We start from the raw sequence: 18,921 nt of genomic DNA, 5'->3' as shown, positions 1-18,921 counted from the left end.
ATGTAATTTTACTAGTGAAAAAACCACCTTGGAACATTCTTTTGCAAACTGTCTAATATTAATACACTTAACATACCTTAATTTTCCTTCTTCCCTTGGTAACAGAAACAGCTTATTATAAGCTTAAAATATTGGATGTTTTCTACTAAGACGTGCATCAAGTTTTAAGTCAAAATTATTTCTAAAAATTATTTTTCAATTTTCAAATGCTTCTGTTTTCCTAACAACAATTATTCTACTTGAAAAACAAGATGAAAGGAAAAAAGTTTTGATTAGAAGAGTGAAATCAGGGGGAGGGGGTGGGGGAATGGGATAGACTGGTGATGGGTAGTAAGGAGGGCACGTATTGCATGGTGCACTGGGTGTTATACACAACTAATGAATCATCGAGCCTTACATCGGAAACCGGGGATGTACTGTATGGTGACTAACATAATATAATAAAAAATCATTAAAAAAAAAAGAAATATATTTTAAAATAATAGTTAATGAGTATGAATTTGCTTTTTAATATCAACCAGTAGTTCAAACCTTATTGACAATTATCATTTTAATCACTGGTGTAAAGTTAAGAAGAAAATGGTATATGAAAATCATCTAGACGCATTTATATTTGCATGTGTACATGCATGAGCGTATTTATGCTAACCTAGGATTGGTTGGTATACATTCTTCCCAACGTGGGCAACAGATCACCATGAGAAATGTTGTAAGGCAATACCTGCCCGAGACTGAATAAAAATAAAAATAACAGTGTAAAAAAAAAAAAAAAAAAAGAGCGAAATCAGAAGGTGCCTTGAGCTGAATGAGGTCTCACCCCGAAGGAATAAGTCCTGAGACCTGTGTGTCCCATGGCGGGAGGGGGCGGGTGCGAATAGAGATACAGTAAAAAGAGAGAGCAAGAGCTCCTCTGCCTGGAGAGACCGAGAACAGCAGGGGACAGGGGGGCACAACAAAGAGGCTTGGGTCCCTCCAGAGAACTGCAGAGCCATCTGTCTGAAAAATTCAGGATGACAGGCCTCTAAGTATTCTGCAAGTCTCTCTACTGTATAGTGATGTCTGTTTCCTTCTTTCTATTACTGTATTATTAATCCTTCTTGTTCCTTTTTCTTGTTCTTTTGAAATAACTTATCCTTTTAATTTCAACTAAAAGAGTGAACAAACAAGCTGACAATCATTTTTCATTCAAGGAAAATAACTGAAAGTGTCCAGACAACTTCTAAATGTTGTGATGGATAAAAAAAAAAAAAAAAAAACCTCAATTATTTTTGCGGCTCTTAAGTTTAACCATATATCTTGCACACATATATAATAAGCCTCCTGACAACATCCAAACCTAAGAATATTCACAAATGCCATCCAAAGACTTAAATAGGCTGTATCCCCAAAAACAACTTATAGGAGTGGCAAAGTCAATTTCACCAACTTTTTTTTCCACAATTAAATAAAATATTATTAGCAATACGTGAAATGTCCCATAAACCACTGACTTCATCTTTCTTTTTGGGTTTCAGCACATTCTGAAAAACAATCACTAGCATAAGCTTTTTAGTCCATCGCTTTGTGCCTTCTATTCAGCAACTTTAAAGACACATAATGAGCCATTTTTTAAACAGGGGACTAATATCCAAACGTCCTATGAACCTGGCCAACCCATCAAGGCCTAAAAGGGAGGCTGAAACAAAGAAGGGCATCCCTTCACCACTTCCCTGCTAATAGCCTGAAAAGATCCAAAAGAACAGAGAACAGCTACCAAACCAGAAGTACCCAACATTCCGCTTACATTTAGTCTGATCTGTCCAGAAGGTTTCGGTTTCCAGTTGAATACTGGACACCCAGCAACATTAAAAGGACCAACCAATGAACCTGGATTAACAGGCCCTGTGCTTGCAGATCCTGTTTAGTGTTCCTTCTCCTCTGCTTTGAAAGTTAGAAGGATGAAGAGATTTTTTTTTTTTTTACAGATTATAAAGCAGTATAAATTCAACAAGAATTTCACCAAAAACTTCAAAAAAGTTAAGCTGACAAAAGCAACCAATCCCTGAGTAAATGATATGTCCTGCCCTTGATATGCAGTAATATTGTAGGAATATATGTGTATTTCTCCCTTTAAAGACTGAGGAAAATTAGACAACAAAAACAATATAAGAGAATTCTGACATACGTTTACTACGGCTAACTTGATTAACACACTGTAAAGTTATAGGAAAAATTAATGAGTGCTCTATGTTTCCACCCTGGAAATTGTTAAACTACAGAGATACCGGGGCGCCTGGCTGGCTCAGTCAGTAGAACATGTGATTCTTGATCTCCGTCTGGGTTGTAAGTTCAAGCCCTATGTTGGGTATAGAGATTACTTAAAATCTTCTAAAAAATTAAAAAACTACAGAAGTACCATGGTTTAAGAACGATTTTATTCACTCATATATCTTCTGAGCACCTGCTACCTGTGAAGCCTGTGCTAAGCACTGGGAGCACAAAGAACGAACGAACGAATCTCACCTTACAGACACCATCGGCCTAGAAAGATATAAGGATACATAACTACTGTGAAAGGAACACACTGGCAACTGTCACCGGAGATTTGCAGATAGAAGACCAGGGATTCCTGTGGAAGGGGTGGCCGGGGGCGGGGTACCGACTGCAGTCCCGAAGGAAGGGCTGAGCGGGCGCTGGACATGCAGACGAGGGAACAGACATGGGAGCTGGAGCAAAGCAGAATGGGCACGAGCTGGCGGCTGACTGGGTACAGAGGCGAGGGAGGGAGGATGGAAGAAGGCAGGCTAAGGATCTGGTGCTGGGAATGTGCCGTCTGGAGAGCACAAGAAATCCTGCTGGAGATGGGGGGGGCGCCAGGGCTGGAGACAGAGACTTAGGAATCACCCACATTGTGCGCGCTGTCGAAGCCTCGGGACTGCCTAGTGAGAAATGGAGGCCCATTCCTGAAAAGCAGACATTTCAGGCAGCAAACAGAGGAAACCGAGGAACAGTGGGAGGGAAGGAAAGGAGTAGCAGGAGAACACAGTGTCTTGAAAGACAAGAGAAAAAAGTTTCAAGAAGAAAGAGGCAGTCAAAAATAGCAAAGAGTGCAGAGAGATCAAATAGGAGGACTGAGGGCAAGCCACTGATTACTGGCTACTCACTGAGAAAAGCACTTCTGGCCGAACAGAAGCCGAACACGAGGGGGTGGCTGTGACAGGAGGCTCTCTCTCCTTGGCCAAACCTGAGTCAGGCTCCTCCAAGCCCTCTTCTCGACTAGCCTCCGCCTTGTCCCCCGGCCCCACCAGGCCTGCAAAGCCATCTGAGCAGGAAGTCTGCTAAGTCAGTGAGAGAGAATCCTCCTACCTTTGATACCTGATCAAATTCCTCACCCCCGAACCCTGGTATCTCATCACCTTGGCCTGCCCTCACCAACAATCCTGTTGGGTCAGTTTAGCAAGAATTCCCCCTCCCTTGTCTCCTCACAGCCATCTTCCATCCCCGGACGCCCCTGCAACCTGCTCCTTGGCTATAAATCCTCCCCCGTTCGCAGATTCAGGGCTAGGCCCCATCTCTTGACACCTACCACGATCGTCCTGAGCAAAAAGTCTTCCTTGTTCTTTCAACAAGTGTCAGAATTTTTTTCCTTCAGAGTTGCCCACCTTTCTTTCCACTAGTGCTGAATGACATTCCCAAACGCCGAACTACTGCGGTCAAACACTGGCGGTGAAGTGATGGTGTAGACAGGGTTAAGGAGGAAGCAGCCATGCAGGCAGAGGCCGTGGGGCATACGGGACGCTCTCCCCACAACCCCCTGCTAGGGGTGGAGCTCTACTAGCTCACTGGTACTTCAGAGGGTCCCCAAGTTGGGGAAAGGCTTTCTCACAGGGACTAGGAAAGCACGGCTGTGCCGTAAGGGAGCCGATCCAGGGCAGAGGAGGAACCAAAGGAGACAAGACAGAGAAAAACAAACTCCTATGCTCATTGTTTTCAGTCCTCTTGCGTTATACTTTTTTATAAACCACCTCATTTCTTTCTGGAACAATGAGAGGTGTTAATAAATAACAAATAAAAATCTTCTTTTATCCATTTAAAAACATGAATGTGTGAACTGTTGTTTGTATCTACTCTTCTAATACACATATGACAACTAGTAGGAATGCTTATGTAGCACCCAGATTTATTATTATGGGAGACAGATTATATGTTTTCATTTTCAGACCTCTAAAAGGTTAAGTTAGCCATTTTCATACTGAATTCCTATTCAATTTGATTATGTTCCCTACCGTGAGGGTAAAACGTGAACAAACCAAGCTAATTTATGTGCAATTCCTTTGTACTATTGAAATGAAAAGGAACAATAGTTTAATGAAGTGGAATTTGTTATCTAATTATGCCAAATAATTTAGAAACATCTGCCGATGGTTAGTAACGCTATAGTTAAACCTCAAAGAATCTGCTCCCAGAGAGATTTCCATTTTATTCAAGCCCCTGTGAGCTTCCACTTGGGAAATCCGTATTAGAGTATGGAACCAAGGGATGACACAACGGCACATTTACCGCATTTTTTTTTAAATTAACAAATGAACAAAGAAATGAACGGTAGACGGTGTGTATCATATAGGCCTTAAAATTAACTCCCGAATTTAAGAAATACAGCAGACTACTGTAATATCCAACATTCATTCAAGCATTTATCGAGTAGCTGGGCTGCATCAGACACTGGGGCAGTTGTTAAGGATCCAAACAAGAAATCCACAGCTTTCACATTAGGGAACTTCACCTAACACGGAAGACCAGGGAGTACATCTACTAAGCACCGTATCACCACATGAAAACTGGTAGGACAGAGATACGTACAGGGCACAGGAGATGTAGAAAAGCTTTAACTCACAAATGAAGAGCACTTAGAAGAAAGACTGTTCAAGCTAAGTTTTGCAAGATGTGTAGAGGTGAGTGAGTGCAAAGAAGGGCTTGGGAAATGACTGCGCCAAAGGCACACTGAGTGCATCCCTTCTGGAAACTTCAAGTAGTTCGGTAAGGCTTAAGCGCAGCCTCTGAGGAGACAGTAAGAGATGAGGCCAGACAGGTAAGCAGGGGTCCTATCCTAAAAGCCTCATATGCAAACTAGAGAATTTGGACTTAATCTTAATGGTGATGGGGACCCACTGGAGGAGTAGGAAAGTAAACTGTTAGACTAACCAAATTCTAAGAGGCAGGTTTAAATTTCCAATTATGGACTCTAACATATTAAGAATAATTCAAAATAATAAAGGAAGAAAAAAGATAAACGAAAGCAAATGTTTAAACTGATTCAAGGTGGGGCACCTGGGTGACCCAGTTACTTAAGTGTCCAACTCTTGATTTCGGCTTAGGTCATGATCTCAGGGTCATGGATCAAGCCCCGCATCAGGCTCTGCACTTAGCAGGGAGTATGTCTGAGATTCTCACTCTCCCTCTCCCTCTAAAAAATAAATAAATCTTTTTTTTTAAATAAATAAATAAACTGATTCAAGGTTGTTCACAGGATAAGTATATAGATGAAGTCCATCATTATATACTTACTCTTCTTTCATTCACTTATTCACTCAGTAAACCTGGACTGAGTACCTATGACATACCAACAGTGAGCTTATAGTCCTTGACATATATCTTTTTAAAGATTTTATCTGTTTATTTGAGAGAGAGAAAGAGCAAGCATGAATGGGGGGCAGAGGGAGAGGGAGAAGCAGGCTCCCCACTGAGCAAGGAGCCTGATGCGGGGCTCGATCCCAGGACCCTGGGATCACGACCTGAACTGAAGGAAGACACTTAACTGACTGAGCCACCCAGGCACCCCAGTCCTTGATATATTTTAAGCACTAAGAGGGCAGGGGCTAGATCTGATTATCGTCTGGATTACCACCCAAAGGAGAAGCATTGCTTATCAGTCAGGGTATTTCACATTTCAGAGTACAACAGGAAGTATCAACTGTCCAGCACTATTAGAAGGCTGTGTGGTATTCAGCGTATATCCCTGAACTAGGTCTCCACCAGAGCACTCTCAGACCAAGTCTAAAATGGCACGTGGCACATACTCAGCCACACACATAAACAGAAATATTGCAGAACTTCTTTCTGAAGTGGGTCAACAGACTTAGGAAAGCAACTGCTGGGGCGCCTGGGTGGCTCAGTCGGTTAAGGATCTGCCTTCAGATCCCAGAGCCCCAGGATCAAGCCCCACATTAGGCTCCCGCTCAGCAGGGAGACTGCTTCTCCCTCTGCCCCTCACCGGGCTTGCTCTCTCTCTCAAATAAATAAAATCTTTAAAAAAAAAAAAAAAAAGAAAGAAAGAAAGAAAAGAAAAGAGAAAGAAAACAACTGCTATCTTGGACCTTTGTTAATATCAACAATAACAATAATATCAGTGACAATATTAGCTACTATGTATCTTCACCACTGTATTAGGAACCTAACACACATGATCTCATTTCTTTCTTTTTTTTTTTTAGATTTTTTTTTTTTTTTGACAGAGATAGAGACAGCCAGCAAGAGAGGGAACACAAGCAGGGGGAGTGGGAGAGGAAGAAGAAGGCTCATAGCAGAGGAGCCCGATGTGGGGCTCGATCCCATAACGCCGGGATCACACCCTGAGCCGAAGGCAGACGCTTAGCCGCTGTGCCACCCAGGCGCCCCAGATCTCATTTATTTCTGCACAGATGGAAGAAGGAAATTAATAGCCCCTGTTTATATATAAGGAAAATGAGACTAGAACACACAACTGACACTTGGCAGAGAAAGGATTAAACATAGCCCCTTTACACCAAAATCCGAGCCCTTTCCTCTACACTACACACTCTGGAAGTGTCCTCTACCAGCCCATCATCTCACAGAGTAAAATCTGATCCTTACCATGGTTTGTCTATAAGGCCCTACATAATCTGTAACCCCAACACTCCTCCATTCCCCAGGGACCGCTCTGTCTCCTCTCCCACCCTCCCCTGGCTTACTCCGGTCCAGCCATGTTGCCCTTCTTTCTGTTCCTCAAAATTGTCAAGCATATTCCCACCCTCAAGCTTGTTTCCTGAGGCGATGCCCCACTTCACACGACTCATTCCCTCTTGTCATTCAAGTCTCTGCTCAAAATCCACCTTAACTGTAAGGCCTTCCCTGACCACACTGTCGCGTAGCTAGCCCCATCTCCTCACCTTGCTTTATACTTCTTCATAGTACTAGCCACCTGGCACCCTATACATTTTTTAAAAAGATTTATTTAGTTTGGAAAGAGAGGAAAAGAGAGAGTGCACATGCATGCATGTGCGGGGGGACGGTCAGAGGGAGAGGGAAAGAGAGAATCTCAAGCAGACCCATGCTGAACATGGAGCCTGAGATCACGACCTGAGCTGAAACCAAGAGTCAGATGCTTAACCGACTGAGCCACCCAGGCGCCCCACACTATACATTTTTTATTGTCTGTCTCCCTCTACTGCAAACGTAAGTTCCTTGAGGACAGGAACGAAGACATACATGGCAATCGCAAAAGAAGACGGCCCATCCCAAGCCTCAGAGCTATCCTCAGAAAAATTAGGAACTCGTACACCTCCTGTACCTGCTTCCTTCTCTCACTCTGTGGTACCACCCATTCCTGCCCCTAATCCCGAATGCCCTGGCCTTTTACACTGTTCTTATTCTTATAACACCAGCCCCCTTCAGGTCCTTCTTAGTAATGTCTCACACTCTACGTAAAAACTGCCACTTTGTTTTCTCTTACAGTGCAGCTCCCTCAGTCAAAATGCTTGCTCTACTGTAAGATCTTCAGTCCATAAATTAAAATCATTCTCTCTTGCTATATGAAAATAAGTAGCTATATCTAACATGTTATTCCTCATAGGTAACATGCTAAGAATCCATGCTTTAATTGTAGTATAATACGTTAAATTCATTCACTATGGAAGGTTTACAGGGGAAATACTTCAGTCAGGCAGATATTTACATATTGCTCAGATGGATACCTACACCACTTACCTACTGGACTCAGGCCCTGATCTCAGGGATTTGAGTTCGAGCCCCACAGTGAGCTCTGTGCTCAGTGCAGAGTCATCTTGGGTTTCTCTCTCCCTCTCCTTCCGTCCCTCCCCTCCCCACCAGCGTGCACACGCACCAGCTCTCTCTCTCTCTCTAATAAATAAACAGATCTTTTAAAAAAAGAGATTAGCAGTGTAAAGAAAAGGAAAGCTGTTTTTGAAATGTCAAGAAAATCTATTCATGCAGAGATACGTTTCTTGGACTACATCTTTTCTTCTACTTGTTTTACACCATGAAATAGACATGGTGCAATGAAATCCAAAGGTTAAAAAGTCAGAGTGAAAGGGAAAGGACGATCTTCAGTGCAGCTCGTTGAGACACAATGAGGTGGCCCCCTGCCAGGCTGCTACGCAGCAGGCCACACCGGGGCCTGATTCATCTCCCTTCTCCCACAAATTCAACTGTCTGCATTAATTCTTTCCAAGAAGTGCTCACTTTTCTAAATTTTAAAACAACTATTCAAAACAGGCACGGGCATTTTTAAGCTATCACTTTATTAATTTTGTTTTTTGTTTCTTGGAGAATAAAAGGGAAAAAAAACTTTCTAAATGTGAAAAGTTCTAAAAGGTTCCTGGATATAAAACCATTATTTTAAAAATAGTAATTTCTGTTTTTTACAGTTTAAGTGAAGTCAAACTTTCTTCTATTCAATCTGGTCATCCCCACTCCAAGAGATTTTTAAATTAATAACGGCTTGATTGAGATAGAATTCACACACCATAAAATTCAGCCTTTAACATATACAAAGAAGTGGTTTTTAGTATATTCACAAAGTCTTCATTAGGGATTTTAGAAATAAGGAGCCAAGTTAAGAAAGTATATTTACAACTTTATGAGACATTTTTTTCCAGTATCACTTTTCGGTGTAGAATACAGCCACACCATTCTGCTTCTTAGTCTTTCTTTCTTTCTTTCTTTCTTTTCTTTCTTTCTTTTTTTTTTTTTTTTTTTATTTTTATTTTTTAGAGAGACTCTTAAGCAAAATCCACGCCCAGCACGGAGTCTGATGCAGGGCGGATCCCACAACTCTGAGATCGTGACCTGAGCTGAAATCAAGAGTCAGTCACTTAACAGCTAAGCCACCCAGGCACCCCTCCTTATTTTGTGTTTTAAGGTTAGTAGGATTATATTAATACATGAAATTTAAGCTTATGGGAATCATTTTCTATGTAAGAATGACTTACGAATGGTAAGGCCGGGCTCAATGACCTGTCTTGAGTTGGGTTTGCACAGAAAGTTCAGTGACTTCATTCAGTTTATATATCGCAGATAAATAATAAAGTTGTTTTAAAGGTGCTTTTACCAATACTTTATATAAGACAGAGAAAACATCAATTACCCATATCAAAGGATATTATTACTACTAGAGGGACTTTGAGAAAAGCTACACAAACCCCAGCCTGGCAAGGAAATCCCTGTTATGGCCGCTCGAGATGACAGTAAACTGTTAATCCAATCTGATGAAAAATGCATAACTTCTACTGTCATTACTTCAAAACTATTATTATATGACATACAAAGCATGACCAAACAGTATTTTTCTGCCTATTTCTCTTATGATTGTTTTAGATTAGTCTAAAACATGTATTCTCAATGAAGATAATATTGCCTTCAAGGGAGCAAAAATTAGCTTATGGGGGTCAAAAAATTTACACCTTTTGTGCATAAAGCAGATACACACACAGTGTGTAAACAGATAGACAGGATACCTCTGTTATTCAAGTTTCATGGAGAAAAACAATTAACAATTAAGAAAAAATGTCTAGGGGCGCCATGTGGCTCAGTCGGTTAAGCGTCTGACTTTGGCTCAGGTTATGACCTCGGGGTCCTAGTATCAAGTCCCTAGGGCCAGCTCTCCACTCAGCAGGGAGTCTGTTTCCTCTCCCCCTCTCCCTCTGTGCCACCCCCACTCATCCTCTCCGTGTGTGTATGTGTGTGTGCGTGTGTGTGTCTCACTCTTTCAAATGAATAAAGTTTTAAAATCTTTTTAAAAAAAAGTCTAAAAGTCTTCTTATGAAGACTGATTTTTTTTAAAAGGTAGACAAGTACAGATAAAAAGAAATTGAAACTTATTAACAAATGTGTCAAATTTTTATAATTAAACATATCTATCTTCAAAGATTAGGCTGCTAATAGGATTGTTACTTTTTCTTTTTTTTTTTTAAGATTTTATTTATTTATTCGACAGAGATAGAGACAGCCAGCGAGAGAGGGAACACAAGCAGGGGGAGTGGGAGAGGAAGAAGCAGGCTCCCAGCGGAGGAGCCTGATGTGGGGCTTGATCCCAGAACGCTGGGATCACGCCCTGAGCCGAAGGCAGACGCTTAACCACTGCGCCACCCAGGCGCCCCTGATATATTAAGTTTTTGATACCTGTAAGAGAATATGCACAAGTATTTAAATTAGGATGGTGATTTTAATGACAGCTGAAAAGATGAAACATTCTCAGAAAAGTAGCTGGGCTCTCACCACTGGACCACGCCCTGCTTAGGTGAGTCCCTCTCGTATTCTGTGATGAGCAACATCTGAAAACTAAAAATGTGAGCAGAGACTGTATTCAAGTGGAGTTTCCTATAAAATTGGCTTTTGGTCAAATAAATCATACTGAAAATGCAGTTGATTTGTCTTTTTTAAAAACAAATTTTAGGGACACCTGGCTGGCTCAGTCGGTAGAGCACGCAACTCTTGATCTTGAAGTTGTGAGTTCGAGCCCCGTGTTGGGTGCAGAGGTTACTTTAAAAAAGAAAAAGAAAACAACAACAACAACAACAAATTTTAATGTCAAGACAGTCATAGGAAATCAGAATTTTTCCTAACTACATCACAAAGAACGCACCGTTACCATTTAACTGCTCCAAAGGATCTCTATGAAGATCCCCACAGGCAGGTGCGTCAGGCGGCTAATGAAAAGGTTTCCATGGCAGTACAAGTGTCTACAGAAAGAAGGTTAGAAATTACAGTGAAATCCTAGGTATTAGATCACAGATCAATGGCGGTGATGACAGTGACTGGTAATGAAAGGAAAAAGGAAAAAAAGGGAGAGGGGGTCATGCCAGAGCTAGTTCTACCCAGAAAGAGAAGAGAGTTATTCAGCGTTCAGCCAGCCCAGCTGGATTGTAACAGAGTTCCCAGTCTCCACATTTGTCTGAGCTGTAAACCACAGCCCCATTTAGCTGTAAATGACAGACATTCCTGCCGAAGGATAACCTGGCAGGGTGCTTTTTCACCCAGCTCTGTCAAATAGGGTTTTATCTGTGTGGCCAGTCAGGGTGTTTTGTTAGGTACACCAGCTAAAAAGTCCTATATTAGATGACCTGAGACTTTCCTTCTAGCCCAGCAATTATTAGAGAACATGTGCTTCTCTGTCAGGGAAGTCCTAACAAATCCGACTGGAATAAGTAATTAGGTACACACACTATAGTTCTGGAATGTGAGCTCTAAGACAGGGACCACGTCTCTTGCACACTGCTATAGATGTATGAACAGACGAGCAAGGTGAGCGAGCAGAGTATGAATTACATTTGGATAACTTTTAGGATTTGAGGATTTAAACATTATTTGTATTGATGCAGATGATTGAGAGGTGTATTCATCTACAAGGTGGAGAAAAATGCTGGCAAAGTCCTTCAAAAATGCACATTTTCAACTCCCAAATGGGACTGTAAAATCAAGAAGGACTGGGGTCTAGTTCTTCTAACACAGTTAAAACAGAAATTTGCATTAAAAATATCTTTTTAAGCAGCAGAGGTGATTAATAGTGAAGACAAAAGATAAGAGAGTTTTCACTCTTCAGCTTAATTTGACAAGTATTTTGAGTTGTTACATTGTACTTAGGTGAAAAAAAGTTAAAAGTATACCAATGTAAAATAGTATTGGCTAATTATGGAGGCTCTCATTTTTTTAAAATGAAGCTAACTTTCACTAACAACCTATAAAAATAACATTCTTTACAAAACAAAACCTGGATGGAAGCGTAAAACATAAAGAAAAACAACAACAACAACAACGTAGGGGTGTCTGGGGGCTGTTGAGCGCCCACCTCTTGATTGTGGCTCTGGTCATGATCTCAGGGGTCATGAGATCAAGCCCCAGTCGGGCTCCGCGCTGTGCACGGAGCCTGCTTAGGATTCTCTCCCTGCTCCTATCTCCCCCTACCCACACTTGTGTGCTCTCTAAATAAAATAAAATAAATTAAAAAAAAAAAAATCCTACACACTACTGCTGGCTTCTATGCACTGAACTGTGTCGTCCAATAAATTCCTATGTTGAAGTCCTGACTCCCAATGAGATGGTATCTATGGAGATAAGGCCTTTGGGGGGAAATTAGGTTAGATGATATCTTCGGTTCTCATGATGAGATTAATACCTGTAGAAGAGACCAAAGTCCTTGCTTTCCCTCTCTCCACCACAGGAGGACACAGCCAGAAGATGGATGTCAGCAATCCAGAAAGAGGGCCCTCATCAGGAAGTGAATCTGCTGGCTCCCTGGTTTTAGAATTCCCAGCCTCCAAAACTTCAGGAAATAGACGTTTGTTGTGTAAGCCACTCAGTTTATGGTATTTCACTACAGGAGTTTAAGCAGACTTAAGACACTAGCCTTACTAACTAACACACCCATGATCTACAAGGTAGGGTCTTGGCAATGGTTGCTTGGGGAAGACTTTGGTAGAAACTCCATTGAGCTCTGACTTTGATGACAGTTTAGTTAGGTCTGTCCAGTTTCTTGTTCCTATTTTCTCTTCACTACCATCTCACAGAACTTTAAGATCTCATTGCTCCTCTGCTCTCAGTTGGTTATTAGAGGAAATATAAATGGGTATGAGGTACTTCTGACTAAGCTAGTTAAAAAAGTAGTACAGTTGGGGTGCCTGGCTGGCTCAGTCAGTTAAGTATTTGACTTTTGATTTCAGCTCAAGTCATGATCTCAGGGTCGTGAGATGGAGTCCCATGTGGGGCTCCACGCTCAGCAGAGAAACTGCTTGAGATTCTCTCTCTCCCTTTGCCCCTCCCCCATACCCCCCTCATGCACATGCACTCTCCCAAATAATTAATAAACAAATAAAGTAGTATAGTTGACTCTCAAAAAACAGATTTGAATTGCATGGGTCTACTTATATGTGGATTTTTCTCGATAAAACCAATACAGTACTTATAAATGTATTTTCTCTTATGACTTTCTTAACATTTTCTTTTCACTACCTTACTTTACTGTAAGAATACAGCATATAATACATATAACATAAAAAAATACGTGGCAATCAACTGTTTATATTATCAGTAAGGCTTCTGATCAACAGCAGACTACTAGTTAGGTTTTTGGGGAGTGAAAAGTTAACACTCAGATTTTGGACTGCATGGGGGATCAGCACCCTTAATCCTCATGTTGTTGATGGGTCAACTGTTATATCTAAAATAAAATCCATTTCTTCTAACCGTTGGGGACTGCTCTTAATATATACGAAGGCCATTCTGAATTCGGCAAATTTGAGCAATCTCATATTTATCTTTAATACAATGGTTCTCAAACTTGAAGATAACAGAATCACAGGGGAGTCCCTTTAAAATCCCCTTCTCCTAGAAATGCAGATTCTGCGGATCTAGGGGCAAAGGAATCTACATTTTAAACAGAGAGGCCTGATAAGTGGTGTTCAACGACACCTACTGCTTTATCCTTACTGAAAAATAGCCTCTGCACACAGGTGTACTTTCCTTTACAACAGGAAAATATTCTTAAAAACTGTAAACAAATTGGACTTTATAAATTAAATTCTATTTTCCCACAAGTTGACTTTAAAATTTTAAAGACACTTTATTCACTCTGTGGGTTGGGAGTGGTTTCTTTTATCTTCTTCTAGAGGTCAAATACGTGCCCTTCCTTTCCTCACCTCTATTTCAGTAAAGATTTAATAATTTAGGAATCTGATTAAAAGTACCTTATCCATTACTCCACTTCTCTCCAATTTACCTATAGTTTATTCATGGAGAATGTCAGTATTCGAAAAGCGGCTGATTCGTAAACCTTACTTTTGAAAACAAACCTGGAAATACATACTCTCTCTGTAGAAAGGAAAATGAATTTAGTTTAAAAAAAAAAAAAACTAGTTTAAGGGGAAATTTGTCTGTGGAAACATTACTACCATGTATGAGCTACTACAGTATAAGAGAAATGCTTCTTCAAAAGAAAATACCGACTAACTCTTCCACTATTTTTAACTTTTGTACAAAAAAAAAATCCACAGTTAAGAAAAAATGCTCTACTAAATGATGCAGATTAGACACAATGTACTGAAAAACAATAGTGAGATTTCTATTTCTTTCAAAGAAAGAAGAAACATTTGTTAAAGCACCTAGGGAGAACCAACACCAAATAAGAAATGTCCTTTCTGGTACTGTGGGTATTCTGGCAAAGTAAACATACCCCAGACTGCAGACTGGCAAATTGTGTTCTAGGCTCAGTTTTGCCACAAAAGGGCCATGTTACCTTGAAAAATAACCTCCCTGTATCTGAATTTAATTGATAAAATAAGATGATTAAATAAATGTAACTCTTTGATTCTAGCAGATTAATTCACTCTAATTTATATGAAAAAGCACTTGTGGTATGTGATGCCTATAACTTGATCAAATGAAGCAATTAAAACGTAGCTGGAAACTTGATATAGTGAGTAACTTACTAAGACCGTCTTTGTAGCTATCAGTTTCATATCAGTATATACCGTACTACTTTGAACATCTAAATTTTCACATACTGAGTTTTCTTAAAGTGAGGTACATGTGTACCATAGTCTGCTTCGGGAATAGGAAACAATGTATCTTTTCAGCCCTTCTTCCCAACCCATTGTCATTACAGCCTCCAGGGGAAAACAAAACAAAACAAAACAAAACACCTTGAAGTCTTCACCACTGAAACAATAGTGTTGCAGTAATTACATCACAGAAATAACATTTATTTCCTAAAATACTCAAAGCTATTCTCCTGAGATCACTTATCTTCCAGGAACCAACTTTCTTCTGTCTGCTCTCGTATTTGTTAGAGCAAACATTTTCCATTTTAACAAATATTCAGTTCACTACTTATTCTTGTTTCCAACGAAATACAGCGTCTCCAAAAAATCCGCCCCCAAATCCAACAAGACTCAACACATGCATTTGGCAATTCCGGGGAGGCTGGGATGCACAGACATTTTGTTCAAAATAAATAAACTTTCCAGGATCTTTATTTACTGACTTGAGAAACGTAGGTTTGGAAACAACCAGCTAACTTCGCTCCCAAGTTGGCATCTTGAAGAATCCTCCGTTTACAAAACACCCAGGACCTCCCAGCCTCCCAGCCCAGAATTGGCCAGGGAGCACACGCCCATCGGCCCTGCCTGGAGAGGAAACAATGGGAGAGGCGCGAGGGAGCAAGCCCGGCGCCCCGGGCACCCCAGCTCCCCGGCTCCGGCCCGCGCCCTACACCGCGCGCGGCGTCCCCTCCCCGGGCGTCCCGGGCCCCCGCCCCCGGGGCGCGGCCCACCTGCAGGGGCGCGGGCAAAGGGCTGTACTTACCAAACAGGGTCAGGGCCATTGTAAAGGCGCTCGACAACCGCTCGCCGCCGCCCGCCGGTCCACGCGCTCCTCCCGGGCCGGCCACAGATCACCGCATCGGCCCGTAGCGCTCACACCTCGGAGGAAGCCGGGAGTCGGAGGGGCGTGGTGGGGCGCGGGAGCGCGGGGAGGCTGCAGGCCGGGGCGCAGGGGGCCGCTGCAAGAAAAAGTTATTTATGCGTTATTGTCAGGCGCACCCGCACGGGGGAGACCCGCTAGCCCTAGGCGAGCCCGCACTTGTCGCTGCCATCTGTGCACTACGCGGAGCGCGCGCGCGGGCGGCCGTACCTGCGAAGCGGGAGGCTTGGCCGCGGCGCAATGGCAGCCGGAGAGGCGGCGCCGCGGTGGCAGCGGCGGCGGCGGGGAGAGGAGCAGCCTCGCGGGGCCCCCGGCGGGGCGCGCTCACTCCGCATCCCGCGGCCTCGCAGACGCCATCTTGCGATAGCGTCTCCCACTGGATCTGCCCCTGCGCCTCCTCGTGCCTCAGCCTCGGGCGGCCGAACCCCGTGCGTTCCCATAGCAACGGGCGCGCGCGGGGGCCGGGGGCGCGCGCCCCTCCTGCCCCGGGCCAGGAGGAGCCGCCCCAGCTGCCCGGGAGGCGGCCTCCCGGAGCCCGGCGGGGGCGGGGTTGGTGTGCGTTTTAGCTGAAATCCCTGGGATTTTTCTTGAATGGGATTTGAGGAGGCGCGGAGAGGAGAAAAACTGAGCTGTTACTCGAAAGAGGGAGAGTCACAGGAGGATGCTGCATGAATCCAAGTCCCCAAGCAGGGTCATCCGGGGATCGGGTTCGTTTGAGGATAAACCTCCCGCCCGGCGCCCTCGGGGTTAACGGAGAGTGTGGAGCCGGTGACCTGAAGCTACCGAACTCGAGAAGGGAGCCTGGAGTCCAACGGAGACCCTGACTGTTGCCTTCCTTTCTACTTGGACTTGGGAGCCACTGGGAGTACTGATCAGATTGTCATATCTGAGCAATCAGGAGTCGTTTAAAAAGCAGCAGGGATTACCTGAAATAATTGGATACAAGGCCCATGCTTAAACCTAATTCTCTTACTTTTACTTTACACACCTCTTTGATACTGTCTCAGGAAAATCAACGTTTCTCACTGATTGGCACTTCTCCTGTACCACAAAACATTGTTCCCCTGAGCTTTTTGCATTTATCTGATAATCACTGGCAACACATCCTTCTTTCTGTGATGGTCTCTGCTCGCCTCTGTCTTTGCCTTAATTAACGGAAAGCTATATAACGCCTTGAGATTATCAGCCAAAAGATGTTCTTGAAAAGCTCGGTTATGATGTTTTTGTGTCGTTTTCATTTAATGTATTCAAAAATTCGGTATTCTCTAGTTGCTATGTTTGTTCCCTGCGTAAAAAAAAAAAAAAAAAAAAAAAACCCTTTTCTTCTTTCTCTTAGGGATTGGATACTGTTGCAACATCTAATCATGTAGATTTTCTCTTTGGTTCTCATGTCTTCCTACGTGCATCTTTCCGCTTACAGTTCCTCACATTCCCTAATGTCATTTTCTGCTTCTAATTTTCAACTAATTCTTTTTAGAATATTATATAAAGATCTTCTACTTAATGTATCTTGAGGATCAAATCATTACAAAAATGAAAAATTACTACGACAAATACAACCACGGTTAATTCATCATCATTTCACAACAGACTCTAACATCAGAAGAAAAAGAAAAGCCAGTTGGAAGGAGGAGCCAAGCCTTTTGTTTCATGTCAGTTAACTCAAGAGAAAAGAAATAGTACAATAAATTCAACATGAACAGGCAAATGTGTAAGATGCTGGATGCCTGAAATTTTCCAATGTACTAAAATGATTCTCCTTTAGCTACTAATATCAAAATAAATCTTGAAATCCCCCCACAATTTTAAATCTTTAATGAAAAGGACTCTTGATTTTGAACAGCCTTTCTGCTCATGAAAAATTACAAACACATGGCTCATGAAGATAAATGAGATACTCCAAAAGGCTTTGTGGGACAGATTTTATAATCATGTAAAGATTGCTGCTGATCTGCTCTGCAATCGGATAAATCAGAAACTAAAGACAGCATTTGCTGCCTCAACCAGTGATCTTCAACCTGTTTTGGAACTTAATTTCCCTTTCAGGCTCTGAGAAAAATACTGTCCCTCTTCCTGGAAAATGCTTATGTACATATATATACTCACCAATATTGTTTCCCACAATTTCAGGGGGATTATGGCCTATTCAGGGACCCAGATATCCTTTGTAATCTCCAAAGTTTTGCCTCTGGAATTAAAATTTTTTACTTTTCACATGGAAGCATGGAATTTTGAACAGGAAGGTACCAAACTCCCCTAATTTAAAGATAAGGAAATTGAGGGCCCAGTGGTCAAAAGATTTCCCCAAATGTGTACACCTTTTAGTGGCAGAACTAATAGGAAAATCTGAGGCATCTGGTGTTCTCTCTGACCACCTCCCCCACTCTCCATCCCCCACCAATGTAGTGGATACATGGTTTGAATTTAAAAAGAAAAAGCTGTTTAGTATTAGAAGCAGAGTGGCAAGGGGAGTATTTTGTCCTCAGTCATTTTGCATGTTTCGGTCTTCTTGCAGTTTGGGAAGTTGAATTTTGTCTCAAAGGGTCTTTATTCACATGCTCTTTAACTCAGAACTATGCATCCAATCAGGTTGAGAGAAAAGGTGCTTTTCTCTTCTCTTTGTTAAACTCTCTTAGAGAAGTACCAGAGCATCAGTATTTTGCTGGTATAGCTCAGTTTGCTGGTAATTCTCACTGCCCCCTGGGGGCTTATCCTGGGGTGCATCAGAGGGAAATTAACAATCCTGTGGTCAGACTCACAACTCCCATTATACAGCCACGCTTTGATTACCGGACCAGCTTTGCACCCACTAAATGTGGTTGCACACAGCTGAATCTTAGTGATAGACCCAGCTTAGGCTCAGGTGGGGACATTCTTCCTCCCCTTCCTCTTTCCTATACAAGTCTGGGCACTGCCACACCCAACACACACACACACACACACACACACACACACACACACACACACTCCCAAGAGAGGTTTTTAAGATACTATTTGAAACAATACAGCTCAAATGTACTATGTTTCCCTTTTTAAACATCTAGCTTTCCCCAAGTGATTCAACTGACTTCCTAAGAACGAAATGCTTTGTGTACTTACTTGATCAAAGTGCTGTGTCTTGAAGATAATATTCTTTTTTCTATTATTGTATTATCTATTGAGGAATAGAGAGTGTTGCTTTTCTCACCTAGCTGGAAATAGAGCAAAAGCCTT

The 18,921-nt window shown here is 42.2% G+C and overlaps 1 protein-coding gene across 6 annotated transcripts in view; it reads right to left on the bottom strand.

Moving 5' to 3' along the window:
• Positions 1–18,921, bottom strand: part of CHN1 (chimerin 1) — a 223,818-nt gene that overhangs the window by 183,395 nt on the left and 21,502 nt on the right. For all 6 annotated transcript variants that reach the window (XR_005838374.1, XR_005838375.1, XR_005838376.1 and 3 more), the window contains one exon: positions 15,592–15,787. Coding sequence is in view for 3 of the 6 variants with exons in the window: in XM_040643705.1 (XP_040499639.1) it covers positions 15,592–15,610 (19 nt within the window). In the remaining 3 variants the exon portion in view is untranslated. The remainder of the gene's footprint in view (positions 1–15,591; positions 15,788–18,921) is intronic.

Source organism: Ursus maritimus, unplaced genomic scaffold (assembly GCF_017311325.1).
Source record: "Ursus maritimus isolate PB19 unplaced genomic scaffold, ASM1731132v1 scaffold_1, whole genome shotgun sequence".
Lineage (NCBI taxonomy): Eukaryota > Metazoa > Chordata > Mammalia > Carnivora > Ursidae > Ursus > Ursus maritimus.
The sequence above is the reverse complement of the archived record's forward strand: the minus strand, read 5'-3'. Positions and strand labels throughout refer to the sequence as shown.